Below are 18,418 nucleotides of genomic sequence, written 5' to 3'. Positions count from 1 at the left end.
CAGCCCATCAAGTCTGCTCTGCCATTCAATTATGCCTGATAAGTTTCTCAACCCCAATCTCCCGCTTTCTCCCCGTAACCCTTGACTCTGTTGATTCTCAAGCACCTATCTATTTCAGTCTTAAATGTACTCCATGTTCTGGTCTCCACAGCTTTCTATAGCATTGAATTCCATAGGTTCAGCACTGTCTGGCTGAAGAAGTTTCTCTTTATCTTCATTCCCTTTACTCTAAGGCTGTGCCCTTCGGTCCTAGTCTCTCCTATCAATGGAAACATCTTCTCAACATCTACTCTGTCCAGGCGATTCAGTATTCTGTATGTTTCAATTAGATCCCCCCTCATCCTTCTGAACTCCATTGAGTATAAACCCAGAGTCCTCAAGCTTTCCTCATATGTTAAGCTTTTCATTCCTGGGACCATTCTTATGAACCTCCTCTGAACACGCTCCAGGCCCACTACACCCTTCCTGAGATATGGGGCCCAAAACTGCAAACAATACATCCTAGTCCAACACCAGCACCTCCACTTCATGGTTTTCCAAAATCTGTACAAGGCTCAAGTCAAGAGTGTGATTTGAATACTTCCTGCCTGCCTGGACGAGCTCAAATAACACTAAAGAAGCTTGATACCATCCAAGATAAAACAACCTGCTTGATTGGCCCCACACCTATAAGCATCTATTCCCTCCACCACCAACGCTCTGTTGCAGTTGTGTACACCATTTATAAGATGCACCGTAGAAATTCTCTGAGGTTCATTAGAAAGCACCTTCTAAAATAATGACCTATAATGTCAGAGGACAAAGGCTGGAAACACAAGTGAACACTACTGTCTGCAAGTTCCCATCCTCGTCACTCACCACCCTGACTTGGAAGTACATCACCGTTTATATGGTGTCGCAGGGTCAGAATGTCAGACTGGACTTGAAATGTTAACTCTAATATTTTCTGTATTGATACTGTCTGACCTATTGATTTTCTGCTCCTTTTCTGTTTTTATTTATTTTCAACATCCACAGTTATTTGTTTTTATTTTTTTGCTTATTTTCAGTGACTGATATATAAAGTCACCTAGCTCTCGTTGTACCTCCCCTTTCTCAATTTATCGCCATTCAGCCTGCCTTTAATGTTTTTGGCTAGTAAACTGGATCGCATTATCCACATTATACTTCATCTGCCATGCATTTGACCACTCTCTGAACTTGTCCAAATTACACCGGAGCATCTCCGCACCCTCCTCATAGTTCATCTTCACACTTAGGTTTGAGTCATCTGCAAATGGAATTTATTTCCTCAGCTAAATATATGTTGTGAAATGATCCATGTGGTATCCCACTAGTCAGTAGCTTCCAGTCAGAAAATGACCAGTTTATTTCTACTTTGTTTCTTTTCTGCCAGCAGTTTCTCTAACAACATCAGTACACTACCCCAGTCCTATGTACTTATTGTTATATGTTAATAATGTATGTGGGGCATTATCAAAAGTCTGAGAGTCCACATGAATGGCATCCACTGGTTCTCCCTTATCAAGTTAACTAATTATGTTCACCAAAAAATGTCCAGTAGATTTGTCAAGCATGATGTGCCTTTCATAAATCCATTCTGACTCTGTTTGATCCTGTCACTTTGCTAATTGCTGTGCTACTAAATCTTTTACGGTGGACTCTAGCATTTTCCGAACAACCACAGTTATGTTAATTGGTCTACAATTTCAGATTAGAGTGGTGCTGGAAAAGCACAGCAGGTCAAACAGCATCCTAGGAGCAGGAAAATTGCCTTTCGGGCAAGTGCCTGTTCTCGCTACCTGCCATTTTCAATAGTGGGGTTACCCTAGCTAGCCTGTAACCCATACAAACTGTTAGGGTCTGAGTCTGAGGGGGCATGGGGCATACGTGTAGCTTGGAGGGGACATGGGAGCAGCCGCAGGTTGAGGAGTGAGGTTTAATGAGCATAAGAACAATGTCATCAGCTGGGCTGCTATCCCTGAGAACTATGGCAGGCCTTTTAACTAGTTTGACTTCGCACCCACAAGCCTTTCCCCCGCCAACATCTTTGAGAAACAAAAATATGAGAAAAATTGGTTTCAGAGGCAAGCTTGCATTTTAGAGGCTGATAAAGTGCCAGTTCATATTTACCCATCCCTTTGTGAAAAGACAGTCTGAAATGTGTTGCTTGAAACTCCTTTGGCCTGTTACCTCAAGAAAGTCATGTTTAAAATTAACTTGTTTATGATTAACAGACTGGTTGGTACATTTAACTAGCACAGAGAGGAATTTACAACAGCATCATGAGCTGATATTTGCACTGCTTACTTCAATGACTGAGCTCTTAAAAAATAAAACAAAGGCTTTGCTAATCCAAATAGGTTTTGTGGCAGGTCATTAAAGAAGTGCAGAAATTTATACAACTATACAATGATGAACTGATGGATTAGATTCTTGAGTAGGCATAAAATTTTAAATGTGAATTATATATTAGCATTCTGATTATATGTTTCAAGTGGAACTATGTCTTCTAGATCAACAAATAATGGAATGATGATCATCAATGGGTCAGAAGCTTCTGTACTGAATTTGTATAGATCAATTAACATTATGGGACTTAGGCTGTTTGTTGACTTTTGTTTAATTATTATAGCAATGTCATAAATCCGCAGTTTCATTCTTTGTCCCTGCCTGGCTAAGTGTTAAATCACAAAAGATTTACGATGTGTGTGCAAACTACATGCAGGTAGCCTGGCTGTAGTTAAAACACATTTATTTGGGATTGCATTTTGAGAAATCAAAATTGTAACATGCCACAAACCGGGATGAAGATGGTAAAGATTGGTGTCCTTTGCTGGTATCAAATTGATTTATAATATTGAACAAGCTTGATGTCTTAAGATCCCTCCTGTTTTAATCTTCAACCTCAGGTATATCAAGTAGCAGGATTAGCAATTAGATTCTGATGAAAGTGTGAAGCCTGTTTGGCAATAGGAGAATATACAGCCTCAGTAGGGAAATGGAGCTGGGTACAAACCAGCCACGAACTCACTAGTTTAATTTCCCAGTATTTACAAGGATTTTATATGTCGATCACACATGTTGGAAGATCAGAGCTGTTCCAAAACCAGTCTTCAGTCAGTCAATGTTACTTATTTGAGTAATATTCGCAGAGTCATAAATATTTGAACCACCAAGACACCATTCAATCATTCTGTAATCCAGCTCATATAAAGTTGTCATTAGAATCCTTTGTTAGGTTGGAGTTCCCTGTCCTCTGAGTAAAAGTGAGAACTTATCGTTAAACATTTATTTGTTAATCTTTCAGATCGCTTTTGCTGTAATGTTTTTCAGTGCCAAAACAGCATCCCCAATAATGCCACCCTGCCCCTGTTCATGGAGAATTCCCAAGACTCCTAAAACTCGAGCTGTTTCATAACTTCTTGTGCAGCACTATGCAATGCCTCAAGATGTGGCATTAGATGCATATTCCACACTGTCCTCCCTCAATCCTCCAAAACTCCAACCTTCATGTCAGTCTCCCTCTTTGTCTTTAAAACCATTCCTTAAAACCCAAAATCCAATTTTTTTTACCAGAAGTTCCTCTTCCCGGTTATTTCTTCTTTGCGTCAGTCAACGTATGTTTAATTTATTGCACCTCTGTAAAGGCCCTCAAGAGACTTTTCTACTTGAAGCAGTGTTGCCCATTACGTTAGGCACTAGCTACTTGTGGCTAATTGGGTAGCCAGATTGCATTTCACATTGGGGAATGGAACATGAGTAATTGTCACTGTCAGTCAGAATGTAATTTCAATACTCATATTCCCACTGCGTACATGTGTTCTTTAACCTTTATACCTATTTGATGGCAAATTGTCAAAATTAGGTTCTGTGGGTGTTTTGGGCAGTTGTGGATGCTTTATCTCCTTGATTGTGAAATGGTAGTCTGTGGAAGTTGTGTAAATATAACAAGTAAAGCCAATTTACCCCATACTGTGTTCAGAATGGGTTTCTATTAAAATTAACACAGACAGGTAAAATAGTATTACCTCAACCAAGACTATGGTTCGTCAACGATTTCAGTTGGAGATTATATTAAAGGTATGTTTATAAATGTGAGACATTCTTCATGCAGTCTTTGTCTAATTAGTAGCTGATTGCTACAGTGTCTGGATTGAGCTGTTCATGAAGCATCTCTTACAGTTTCATATAAAACCTTACTGTGCATTTTCCAAAGCTGCCATATGAACTGATATACACTTAAAGCTTATGAAGCCATTGTTTACTTAAAATAGTAGCAATTTAAGACATCAGTGATTCATTTGGTTTGGAAGAGTAAGTGAGGGTGAAATTGTTCTCAGGCAGTAGCATAAATTGGGCAATAGCGAATTGGCAGCCTATGACATGCCACTCAGTTTTCCTTTCCATCAATGTCAATGTGGATTATGAAAATAGATTCCACAGGCAGCTTGGTGCAAAACAAACCGAGATCCTTTTGGCTATCACAATTCATGAGTATTTGCTGAACTGCTTCAATGCTGTGAGAAGGCAGATATGTCAAATTCCACATAGGATATATAGGCTTCAGCAAGTGCATGTAGGGCTCTAAAGAGGATTGTACAGACCACACAGAACAAATAGATGTTCCAGAGAGTTGCATGAGAATCCAAGAAAGTCATACTAAATGCAGGATATATTCAGTTCTATGCATTATCACCAAACAAATGGTCAATAATAATAGGTATCTATGACTGAACACCAAATAGTATTTTTTAGAACAATGTTACGGAGTTTAAAAATAAGTTAATCTCTACCTTTGGACTTCATGGTACTAAGCAGAGAGGTGGTGCTTTCCTTAATTGATACATGTACACCATGGCACTGTTAAAAACTAAATTCCATTTTCCAGAAAAGTATCTAAAACAACTTTCAGGTTGCACATTGTAATAAATGCTAATACATGTTTTAAATTTGCAATCATTTAGATTGTTATGAGTTATAATTATGCATTAACAAGGACTGGTCCTAAACACACAATACAAATCTAAGTACCTGACCATCTTACTAATGAGAGTGCTTTGAAGAAGGGTGAGTAAAAATGGAGAAAGTGAATGACAGTGCCCTTCAAATACAACACAGCCTGCAGCATTTAACTAAATTAAATTGTGTTCCTGTGGAGCCCAGCTGCATGACATTGCTAAGTTTGCACAAATGAATAGGACAGTGGTACAGAACTGTACTGTCTGTGGTATTATAGCTTTAAATTGTTGCTGGTCATGTCACACTGTCTCCATTGTTCAGTCTCTAATGAACCCAAGTTACTCTATTGTCACACCAACTCACTGCAGCAGATCCCTGCTACTCAACACAGCCTTAATTGGCAAATTCATTAAAAGGTAATGACTTACATAGATTTTCTTGAATATACTGTGCAAATATAATCTGGTTCTTTGAGGTGAAATGATATGCTTTCCACATTTTTATGGTGTTACAGCTTAACAGTGTCTTGACAGTGAGAGAGAAAATAGTCAGTAAATGAAACATGTCAGAAATGAAGATGCTGAAATGTGTAATAAAACTGTAGGTTACCATCTCAAAGTGAAGGGTAAATATCTTTGGGTGGATTTTACATCAGAGCATAGTTTTCTAATGAAGGTTTACACTCAAACTGGCATTCAGACTAAAGCTGATTGTTTTGGTGACACATTTCCTCCACTTATGAGAGTGGAGGGGTTGGCAGACATCAGGCTTCTCACTCTGTACCAGGAAAAGGTTCTTGATTTAGTCGGAGAAGAGCATGACTGCTCATGTCAGGATGGGGAACCTCAGTGACTAACTGCCTCAGTAAATATCACTGAGGGACTGTGCTGTGCTGCTGTCTCTCTCTTTTAGACCACAAATTTACTACTTCTCTCACGCAGCTCCAGTGAACACATGCTAAGAAGAGATTGGCACCAGAGGCTCTTAACTCTATCTCTATCTTGTGAGGAGAAAGCCTCTGAATCTCAGAGGATGTACTTGCAAAGCTTTTACCTGTATCTTCCACTGGGTCAGAGACTTTCACCTTAGATTAGATTTGGAAGCACGATCTAGTGAACAGATCACTGACATGTCTCTGCAGCTGGTTTAAGGAGAAACACCCAAGGTCTCTGGCTGTCAGAGGACTGCTGGAGACCAGGCAAAAGATGGTCCCCTGCCATTAAAGGTTTCAGCAAAATGCAGGTGGGACAGGAACAGCGGGCTGGTTTTGTCTGAGAAGTCAGTTAGCTAAATGGAATGATAGAAGTGTTCACCAACATTATCAGTACCCGGCTAGCTCCAGCATTCATTGTTCAGCTGTCTGCATGAACAGGCTGGCTGCTATCATGAAGCTCCAGATCCAGCACACTCTCTATGTTTGCTGGGTTTGCACATAACCTATGCTCCTAGACAGAAGTGCTCAGCGTCAATGGCAAGGAAGTAGGGGAGGCAATGGCCTCGGATAATATCACTGAGCTGTTAATCCAGAGACCAAGGCAATGTTCTGGAGACCTGGATTGGAATCCCGCCTTGGCAGATGGTGGATTTGAATTCAATAAAAATCTGGAATTAACCATCCAATGATGACCACGAATCCATTGTTAATTACCAGAATAATCCATCTAATTCACTAATGTCCTGATACCTGGATCACCATTCAATGGCGTTCTTCTTCCAAGTTCACAATTTCCCTTCCCATGTGGTCGACGATGCCCTCCTCCCCTTCCCGCACCACTGCCTTTGAACCTCACCCCTCCTAACACAACAAGGACAGAACACCCCTGGTCCTCCACCTTCCACCCCACCAACCTTCTCGTACATCGCATCATCCTCTGCCACTTCTGCCACCTACAAATGGACCCCATGTCCAGAGATATATTTCCCTCCTCATCCCTATCAGCATTTCAGAGAGACCATTCCTCCCCACAACTCCCTTATCAGGTCCGCCCCCCCCCCCCCCCACTATTCCCGGTACCTTACCCTGCCACCGCAGGAAGTGAAAAACCTGCGCCCAAACAACTCCCTTCACCTCTACCCAAATGATCCTTCCACATCTGACAGAAATTTACCTGTACCTTCACTAATGTCATAATTTGTGTCCGTTACACACAGGCTGGTCTCTTCTACATCGGGGAGACAGGATGTCTCCTTGCGGATCGTTTCAGAGAACATCTCTGGGACACCTGTGCCAACCAATCCCACCGGGCCTGTGGTTCACTCTCCCTCCCACTGTGTCAAGGACATGCAAGTCCTGGGCCTCCTCCATCACCAAACCATTACCACCTGACACCCGGAGGAAGAACACTTCATATCCCACCTTGGGACCCTGCAACCACAATGGATCAAATTGGATTTCAACAGTTTCCTCATTTCCAATCTCCCAGCCTTATCCCATTCTCAAGCCTCCAACTTGGCACTGCCCTCCCGACCTGTCCATCACTTTTCCCGTCTACCTACTCCATTCCCCCCTGATCTATAAACTTCTCCCTCACCTTCATCTACCTATCGCATTCTCAGCTACCTTCCCCCACCCAAACCCAACCCCCTCCAATTTGCCTCTCAGACCACAGCCCACAAGCCTTATTCCCGATGAAGGGCTGATGCTGCCTAACCTGCTGTACTTTTCCAGCATCACACTCTCGACTCCCCACTCGATGGCAAGATTCTGAAGTCACCATTTAAGGCTCACGTGGAAAATCACATTCAGTTTTTCAGTGTTGCGGTTCTGATTTTTCCCATTTTCTCCATGTCTTCCAACTTTATTGCCATTGCTGATACTACACCAGGGAAGAGAAAACTCTGCCCTAGATATTTTTAAATCGTGTATTTATAGACTGGGTTCTAATGCCTCTGACATGTGGGGTCAGTCACGAACATAACAGATCTTTACTGAAGTCCTTTGGGCTTTCTATTCATTTCAATGAACAGAGTACTGGGAGATCTGTATTAGATCATGCATTCCAGTGTGAGTTTTATATACATGCTCCACCCATCCTAAATATCCATGTACTGAAGGGTAAAAATCTGATCTGATCTCTGAAGTGCTTTTAAATAGAGAATCTTAAGGTTAAAGTTTTTCTAGAAGACTTTATAAGGCAAACAGATATTCAAGTTTGTCTTATCATGGGGAATTTGAAATAATCAAATCTTCAAAGGATCTAGCGTCTTTCTTAGGCACTGATACCGTTCATACAATCCCCCTTCGCTCTGAACCCTGCACAGGCTGGGACTGGAACATTGTGAGAGCAGTTACAAAGGTGAAAATTCATTGGGGAATGGGAACAGCATTCAGAAATCAGGCAGAAGCATCCACGCTTTGTAACATGGCCAGGTAAGCATAAAAAAGCTATTTGACAGCAATGAGTGCCCGGGGGGAGAGCAAGGAAGGTCTTGTGTATAACTTAGTATAGTACAGGAACAGGCAGTTCGGCCCACCGTGGCTGTGCCAATTGTGATGCCATTTTACACTATCCCACTTGTCTGCACAGGGTCCTTATCCCTCTATTCCTTGCCTGTTCGTGTGTCTGTTTGAATGCCTCTTAAATGGTGTGATCCAGTGAAGAATTGGAAATGGTAACCTGATGTGAGCAGCCAGATGCCCAGGCTGCAGCACTGTTGGTTCTGAAAGAATAGTGAAGCAAATGTCAACTCTCCCCATTTTACTGAACTCAAAATCCTCTAGGGGAAGCAGAACAGTTACTACAGCACTGATTAATTTGCTACAGCCCAAGGGGAAAGAAAAAACTGTATATATTTATCTGAATACACCTGTGTTGCTTTCAGATGCTGTTTTAAAACAACCTAATCAAAATTTCCTGAAACCATTGGCTTTTGGCAGAATTTTCCACCGGTTAGTCTCATTTATTTGCAAGACCAGGCAATTCAGTTATTGGATGGATCAAAGGCAAGGTCAGGCTTGGCTCAGCTGGTAACTAATTATGAATGAGTCAATGTTTCCTTCAATCAAGCACTGAGTATTTTTGACCACTGCCATAAGCACAAATCCTCCGTAATTGTAGCGCACTTGTTGCTCTGGCTGAGATCAGCGCATTCATTGTCGATCTGAGATCAAAACTGGGATCTACGTGCTGGGGCCAATTCCACTTGATCCAAACAGTGGCAAAACTAAAATTGGAAGTAGCACCAGATGTAACCCACAAAGTGATTACACAATGACGTCATGCCATTCTATCCTATGTAAACAAACCAGGTTTAAAAAAAAGTGTTATGCAAGAACCTCTGAAAACCTCCATGCAGTAAAAGTAAAATTGTTTCAATTTTTTTCACATGTTGCTACATACAGAATGTACCTGACATTTCAGATTCATTTCCAAAAAAAATGATAAATTAGATAAATGTACACTCTCATTGGAGGTTTGTCAAGAGTGCACACTAGGAAGCAGTGTATCCACCCTTAAAGATTCTAAGTTTATTTATCTCCAAGGAGAAGACAATTGTGAAATTCATCGTCATCTGTGAAAGTGAAATTTTATTTCCAGCCCAGTAAAATGTATTTAAATATTTCAAATATTTCTGTAAAATATTATAGTGGTTTTGTGATATGTTCGTTATGTGTCCACTTAATCTGTGAAAACAGCTGGTTTCACATTTGAAATTATTTTATGCGAAATGCTTTCTCATATTTGAGTTGCTTCCAGAGACAGTCCACTCCTGTTGTCTTAATTTTGTCCTGATATTTTTGAAGTTATTCATGACTCTGAGTTGAACAGTGAAAATAACAGTGACAGCTTCCTTCTAAAAATAGATGATCAGGTAAATTGACTTAAGCAACTTTTACTTAAGGTGAGTAGAAGCTATTTTGAGTTACACAATGCCTAAATAAACTCAAAAAAAAAAGCTGGAAATCTGAAATTGCCAGCGAAAATCAGCAGGTCTGGCAGCAGCTTTGGGAAGAAAGCAGAGTTGATATTTTGGGTCCAGAACTGAGATTGAAAGGATGGTCACTGAACCTGAAATATTGACTCTGCCTACTCTGGATGCTGCCAGGCCTGCTGAGTTTTTCCAGCATTATCTGTTTGTGTACCATAATAAACTCCACGGCAGATGTTTCCAAGAGGACAGGGAACAGGTGTCACTTCTGTATCCAAGATAAACAGTCACGTTTTTGGATTTTTCACTCAGATGCCCCTGAACTTGGCAAGAGGCAGAATCCTGGTCCAATTAAAGGTGGATGGGCAGCCTATCAAAGCTGAGTATTTTCTGAGACACTTCAACTTGAAATAGATGGTGAATATGGAATGGGTGTTTCAACATGGGGAGTGGTGCCCTCTCATCTATCTTGTGGAAATTTTAATTGTAAAATGCTAACTGCAGTATTGCCTAGCACCCAGACAGGGGAAAAGGGAATCGAGACCGAGAATCATTAGAATCTCTACAGTGCAGAAAGAGGTTATTCCGTCCACCATCCCTGGAATTCAAAGTTTGGGAGAAGATTTGTAGCTCGGGTGCTCGTTGTTGTGGTTCTGTTTGCCGAGCTGGGAAATGGTGTTGCAGACGTTTCATCCCCTGTCTAGGTGACATCCTCAGTGCTTGGGTGCCTCCTGTGAAGCGCTTCTGTGATGTTTCCTCTGGCATTTATAGTGATTTGTACCTGCCCCTTCCGGTTGTCAGTTCCAACTGTCCGTTGCAGTGGTCGGTATATTGGGTCCAGGTCGATGTGCTTATTGATTGAATCTGTGGATGAGTGCCATGCCTCTAGGAATTCCCTGGCTGTTCTCTGTTTGGCTTGTCCTATAATAGTAGTGTTGTATAACAGAACCACAACAACCACCCCTGGAAACTATGGACAATTTAGCCTAGCCAGGCCATCTATCCTGCACATCTTTAGTCTGTGGGAGGAAACCAGAACACTCGGAGGATACCCAGGCAAATACAGATAGAGTGTGCAAATTCCACACAGTCACCCGAGGCTAGAATTTAACCTGAGTCCTTGGTGCTGAGAGGAAGCAGTGCTATCCTCTGAGCCACAATGCCACCTGAGTACACTAGGGATCCCTCCCTGTCTGCCATCATGTGCCGGTCATTAGGCAGCTCATCTGGTTTCTGAGAGTGTGGGCCAGTGGAGGACAATTGTAGAATTCTTGTCAGCCTCCTTTAATTGCAGTTGACAAGGCTCTGAAGAAGACTAATTGAGGTCAGTTAGCCAAACCCAGCTTCACCCCCACCAAAATGGCTGGCACTGTGCAACTGGCATTTGTTTAGTCTCTTCCTGCCTTATTTCCCGGTCACTGCTCAGCCTGGAAGTCTTGTCATATAAGGTCAGTAATGATTGAGTAATCTGAGGTTACAGGAGGAAAATTTCAAGAACATGAATTGAAAGGCCTAATACTGTGGAAAGGCAAGAACTTTCAAAAGGTGATTGGAGGCAAATGTTCGCAGGTAAAGGGATGGCTGGAAAATGGGACGCCTTCAGAAATGAGATAATGAGAGTCCAGAGAAAGTATATTCCTGTTAGTGAAAGGAAAGGCTGGTAGGTATAGGGAATGCTGGATAACTGAAGAAATTGAGGGCTTGGTTTAGAAAAAGGAGGAACCATATGTCAGGTATAGACAGGATAGTTCGAGTGAATCCTTAGAGTATAAAGGCAATAGTATACTTGAGAAAAATCAGGAGGACAAAAAGGGGACATGAGATAGCTTTGGTAAGTAGAGTTAATGAGAATGCAAAGGTATTTTACAAATACATAAAGGACAAACGGGTAACCAGGGAGAGAACAGAGCCCTTCAAAGATCAGCAAGGTGGCCTTTGTGTGGAGCTGCAGAAAATGGGGGGGATACTAAATGAGTATTTTGCATCAATATTTACTGTGGAAAAGATATGGAAGATATAGAATGTAGGTAAATAGATGGTGACCCCTTGCAAAATGTCCATACTACAGAGGAGGAAGTGCTGGATGTCTTGAAACGCATAAAGGTGGATAAATCCCCAGGGCCTGATCAGGTGTACCCTGGAACTCCGTGTGAAGCTAGAGAAGTGATTGCTGGGCCTCTTGCTGAGATATTTGTATCATCAATAGTCACAGATGAGGTCCGGAAGACTGGAGGTTGGCTAACATGGTGCTACTGTATAAGAAGGGTGGTAAGGACAAGCCAAGGAACTATAGGCCAATGAGCCTGACCTCGGTGGTGAGCAAGTTGTTGAAGGGAATCCTGAGGGACAGGATGTACTTTTTTTTTTGGAAAGGCAAGGACTGATTAGAGCTAGTCAACATGGCTTTGTGTGTGGGAAATCATGTCTCACAAACTTGATTGAGTTTTTTGAAGAAGTAACAAAGACAATTGATGAGGGCAGAACAGTGGACGTGATCTATATGGACATCAATAAGGTTCCCCATTGGAGACTGGTTAGCAAGGTTAGATCTTATGGAATACAGGGAGAACTAGCCATTTGCTTATTGAACTGGCTCAAAGGTAGAAGACAGAGGGTGGTGGTGGAGGGTTGTTTTTCAGACTGGAGGCCTGTGACCAGTGGAATGCCACAAGGATCGGTGCTGGGTCCGCTACTTTTCATCATTTATATAAATGATTTGGATGTGAGCATAAGAGGTACAGTTAGAAAGTTTGCAGATGACACCAAAATTGAAGGTGTAGTGGACAGCGAAGAAGGTTATGTCAGATTACAACAGGATCTTGATCAGATGAGCCAATGGGCTGAGAAGTGGCAGATGGAGTTTAATTTAGAGAATGTGAGATACTACATTTAGGGAAAGCAATTCTTAGCAGGATTTATACACTTAATGGTAAGGTCCTTGGGAGTGTTGCTGAACAAAGAGACCTTGGAATTCAGGTTCATAGTTTCTTGAAAGTGGAATCACAGGTAGATAGGATAGTGACGAAGGCATTTGCTACGCTTTCCTTTATTGGTCAGAGTATTGAGTACAGGAGTTGCGAGGTCATGTTACGGTTGTACAAGACATTGGTTAGGCCACTGTTGGAATATTGTGTGCCATTCTGGTCTCCTTCCTATCTGAAAGATGTTGTGGAACTTGAAAGGTTCAGAAAAGATTTACAAGGACGATGCCAGGGTTGGAGGATTTGAGCTATAGTGAGAGGTCGAATAGGCTAGGGCTGTTTTCCCTGGAGCGTCAGTAGCTGAGGGGTGACCTTTTATAGAGTTTTACAAAATAATGAGGGGCATAAATAGGATAAATAAACAAAGTCTTTTCCCTGGCGTCAGGCAGTCCAGAACTAGTGGGCATAGGTTTAGGGTGAGAGGGGAAAGATATAAAAGAGACCTAAGGGGCAATGTTTTCATGCAGAGGGTGGTACATGTATGGAATGAGCTGCCAGAGGAAGTGAGTGGAGGCTAATACAATTGCATCATTTAAAAGGCATCTGGATGAGTATATGAACAGGAAGGGTTTGGAGGGATATGGGCCTGGTGCTGGCAGGTGGGACTAGATTGGGTTGAGATATCTGGTTGGCATGGACGGGTTGGACCGAAGGGTTTGTTTTCGTACTATACATCTCTCTGACTCTGAGATATAAGGAAACACCACCCACCTTCAAGTTCTCCTCCCAAGTCACGCGCCATCATGAGTTGGAAATATCTTGCCATTCCTTCAGTTTTGTTGGGTTGAAATCCCTCCCTAAAAATTGTGGGTCAATCTATAGCACATGGAGTGGAATTGTTCAAGAAGATAGCTAATGACGATCTTCTCAAAAGCAACTAGTGATGGGTAATTAATGCTGGTTCAGCCAGCGACTCCCACGTCCTGTGAATGATTGAGAAAACCAAATCTACATTTCAATGTTGTCTTCTGATGAAAGGTCACAGACCTGGCACTGCTTTTCTTTCTCTCACTTTGCATAGATGATGTCTTGTCTGGAATTTGTTTTTGCACCATTTTCTGTTTTTATTTCAAAAATGTGAGCCTCACTGGTCCAACTATCTGCAACTTAGTAATATTAATACGTGAAATAGATAAGACTGCTAAGTGCACATATGTTTCTATTGTACCTCTGGATTTCAAGCATGTACCCCATACACAATGATTTGCTGCATGCAAAACCTATGAAAACCCACATTGTTATTGTGAGCATATAATTATGGAACCATGATATTTTATATAAATATATACAAGAAATATACTAAACCCAGCCAGGATTGGTACAAATGTATGAGAGGAATGTAGTTCACAATGAGAACCTGACTGCTGCCATTTAACAAGATCAATTTTCTCCTCAGGTAATTTCCACATTCCTGTATATTGTGCTGACCCATAATTACGTTGCTGGTGCCGTTGTTGCACTGTTCGTTGAGATAAACAGCATCTTCCTCCATACCCGACTGCTTCTGAAGCTGGCAAATGCACAGACCTCGCAGCTGTACCACTACAACAAGTACATCAATGTCTTCACCTATATTGTTTTCCGGCTGCTTGCTCAGTTTTACCTCACTTGGTTCATGCTGACGAATTTTAGCATCCTTCCAAACTCGGTCTACATTAACCTGAACTTGAACGCAATGAACATCATGATCTTGGTTTATTTCTACCGTCTGATCCGCACAGATTTTTTCAGTAAGCCGAAGCACTACTTACAGAATGGCAACAACAACACAAAGTTTGTGGATGATTAAAAGTCTCCTGCTTTTGAAAATTATGGTTTGAAATGGAGACAGATTTATTGAATTAATTTAAAGCTGGACTAAATACAAGAAGCAGAATACCTTACATTTTAACTGTTTAACTGCTGTCTGTCCAAGATTGTATTTCTAATGTAATTTATGTAATGGGATAAGTCTTTGGGCTGCTAAGGAAGGAAACTGACAGAGCCAGTACATGTGCGTGTTAGCTTTATTAGGCAAAATGGCTAGATTGGATAGGACAAGAATTGTAACAAAAAAAATTGTGGTGTAATTGTAGGGATTAAAAACCGTGTACAATTTTTTTTTAATTTATTGTAATTCAGGAAATAAAAAATAGAAGTGTATAATACTGTTAAGGAGCCTTGACAGAGTTCCATCAAACACTAAACATTATTATCCAGATAATGGATGAGCAATATGAATGAGGAAGATTTATGTTTGTTGCCCAGACTGATCGCTGGTGTGGCAGTGTTGTGGTAAAGAGGTAGTCGCAGTGCTTCTGGGAATGGAGCTGATAAAGAACTGAGGTTCCTGCCTTGAGTAATCTAACCCGGCAGTCCCTTCTGAAAGTTCAGATGTGAGGGTGACCAGATATCGGGAAGATTGTTGGACTTGGCTGCGGCAAATAATCTGTCAATACCATGGACTCTGTAGTTGTGGAGCTTTGGCTTACATGTGTTTAGTGAGATAGGAATTATCATGAGGATGTGCCTCTGGTACTCGCCAGTTTTCCAGAATCTGATTATTCTGTGTAACTGTGGGCAGGCCTCAGCCAGGGAAACTGCCTGGAACAGATGTGGGAAACATGCACAGCTGACCATTAAAGTCTTTTACTGTTCACAGCATCCTTCATGATATCTTAAAGTACTTAAATAGTTGTAAACTGTGCTTTCTTTTGAAAGTATCTTCAGCTTTGCAACCAATTGAGCTACCCAGAAAGTGAACTCTGTCATCCACAGCAATGTCAGATACAGGGACAAGGAAACCCCTTGTCACATGCTTGCTAACACTGCACATGCTGGATGCTGGGAAATTCATCATATGGTGTATTCATATCTAAGGATAATATTAATTGCCCAGTCTATTGGTCTAAGGTTCCTCAAACAAATGCTAGAGCTGGAGAGAAGTTCCAGAAGAGGTTTTTTTTTGCCTCAGTCAGCTGAAGTAGGACAGACTCCATAATGTAATTTCAGTAGAAAATCTCACTATCCAAATTCATGCATAATTTCTGGCTACTTGGATGAGGTACATAGGACATCTGACATGTTCACACTATACAATGCCAAAAAAAAAGCTGATCTTTAGTTATGCTACAATAGTCATTGTCCTTGACTCCATAGCATTATATTTGTCTTAAGTAATTTGTGTTGAATTGAATTTGTACAATAAAACTTTCCTGTGTAATTGATGCAAAATGAATTTAATTCTCTTTGCGTTTCTTTAAAAGAACTTGCAATGGAGAACGGTAAGAAATGTGTGTTTATAGTAATGGCACAGCTCATATGTGAAAAGGTTGCAATTCACTATCTACACAAAATGGAAACAGCAGTTATGTGTAGCCATCCTCCTGATGTCTTTAAAGGCAGTTTCTACTGTTTTGCAAGAAGATTGCGGAGGTAATGTGATATGTTTAATATGTTAGCATTACCTGTTTGCATACTAGTGCCACTACTTTGATTAAGCGCACTATAATGCTGAAATACAATTTTACTAAACTTTTTCACTATATCTATATTTGCAAGTAAAACAAGTGGAAAGAATTTATACCTTGCTTTTATCAAATTCTCCAAGTATGTTTATTCAAAGTTTTAGAGGATCTGCATTCACCTTCCTTCTTTTACTGTTCCAAAACTTGCTCAACAGGAAATTGTATCTTGTAAGTCCAACATTCCTAAAACGGTGTGGTCACAAATGAACATCAGATGGCTAAAAGCAAAGACAAATACAAGGAGAGGAGTTGGCATTAACTCTTTCCTGTGTGATTTGTAGCATTATTGGAATAACTCAGACATTGGCAACCTAGGTGTTTTGACTTGGTCAAACAGCTCTGGCTTTATTTTTAAGTCATTCCGGAGCTTTTGTAGACTATACGCAGTCCAAATTATTTCTCTAACTTGTATTAATATTAAATGCAAGACTTTTTAATGTCTGTCGATAGTGTTGCCCCAACATATGCCCATGTGTCAACCCTGCATAATTAAGGAAATGGTATCACTATTTTTATATGTCATTTCTCTTGAATTTTGTAGAATTAAATTGAGCATCTCAGTCACTGTTTGCTGTTATTTTACTAACAGTACTTTCTAGAAACGTCCAATTGCAGCACTGCAGTCCTCTCAGATGAAACTTGTCTTATATAGTTTTCTATAGCTTTGCCAAAAGGTGGTAATAGTTATTAATGGATAAAATTATTTCTTTTATGGTGGTATATGACACTGTTAATTTCTTATGAAGTACTGATGCAACTCAATGCATATGTTAACAGTTAGATTGACCAGGTGAATGATCAATATTTATGACACCTGAAAGCCTAGCTGGTATGACAATGTGCATTTTTGCTTGTGATTTCTTTGTTATCAGGCAACTGGTGCAAAACCTTCTGCGAATAACATAGCATTCAATACAGTAAGCTTATTCTGTTTCAAAAGGAAAGTTATAGAGTTGGTCTAGAATATTAAAAAAATGAGTATGAATGGGGTGAGTTACTCTGAGTGACACTATCGTTAACAGAATATTGAATATCTAAGGAGAATCCGCTGTGTTATCATTAAATGTAGCTTGCCAGGGAGGGTTAAATGTAACTATTACATCATTTTTAAACCAACTGGGATGATAGGCAGATACTGGTCTAGTAAGGAACTGCCTGAACTAGTTTGGTGAAATGTATGTTCTTTTCGTTAAAGTTATTGGTGCTGCTAATAATGTTTGTTGCCTTGTATAAAAGGAGAATAAAATGTAGAGTTTTCTATGTTTTTCAGAATCTTTGACAAATAAAATTACATTCTGTGAATTTCAATGCATTATGTTTTCATGTAATTGTTTTATGTTTTCCATGTTCAAAAAAAATACAATTCCTGTAGACATTGCTAATATTTTAGGTGTAGTCCTTAGCATGAAATATCACATGTTAATGCCATATGTATTAAGAATACATGAACCCCACAGTTTTAATAGTTTGTCTTAGAGCCACTGTCTGATGGATTCTCATTTGCACCAGAAATACTATTATCCCATAGTCTTTTAAAAAAAGTGTTCATTGTTTTAGAATCCTGGTACTTTTATCTCAGACATTCAGCAGTAAACTATATGGCTGAATGGTGTCCATTTATTGTTTGAATCATTCTGAGACAACAAGAGAATTTTCCCAATTCAGTTTACTTATTGGGCTAAGGGCAGGTGAGTTTTCTCCAGTAAAACACATTTTCAGCCTTGGGGTGATTACGAACAGAATCTTACAGGGATCTAAGCAAGGTGGGCTGTGTAAAGATGTGTGGCAGAACTGGCTGAACTTGTTAGACTATACTCTGTTATTGTCGGATTTTTAGCTTTGTACGCCCCAGAACTGGCTGGTTGTGCAACAAGGTCCATTTTGACATCAGAAGCAAATTGCACCATACATTTCACAAGCAGAGTGGTAAATTCCTCACTAAATATTGAAGAGATGCCAACTGACAAGGATTCATGCTTGCTAAAACACAACTCTATCAGTTATAGCCAGCTTTGAATCTTACCAAACTCATCAACAAACTACATTTTGGGAAGAGTCGACAAAGAAACTGGAGCAGCACTTGGCAGATTCAGCTCCGTG

The 18,418-nt window shown here is 40.5% G+C and overlaps 1 protein-coding gene across 1 annotated transcript in view; it reads left to right on the top strand.

Moving 5' to 3' along the window:
• Positions 1–17,630, top strand: part of tlcd1 (TLC domain containing 1) — a 43,319-nt gene extending 25,689 nt beyond the window's left edge. The window contains exon 4 of the mRNA XM_060848249.1: positions 14,209–17,630. Within this exon, the coding sequence (XP_060704232.1) occupies positions 14,209–14,601 (393 nt within the window). The 3' untranslated portion in view covers positions 14,602–17,630. The remainder of the gene's footprint in view (positions 1–14,208) is intronic.
• The last annotated feature ends 788 nt before the right edge of the window (positions 17,631–18,418 follow it).

This window comes from Hemiscyllium ocellatum, chromosome 31 (assembly GCF_020745735.1).
Source record: "Hemiscyllium ocellatum isolate sHemOce1 chromosome 31, sHemOce1.pat.X.cur, whole genome shotgun sequence".
In the NCBI taxonomy this organism is placed as follows: domain Eukaryota; kingdom Metazoa; phylum Chordata; class Chondrichthyes; order Orectolobiformes; family Hemiscylliidae; genus Hemiscyllium; species Hemiscyllium ocellatum.
This window is presented reverse-complemented; position numbering and strand designations above follow the sequence as displayed.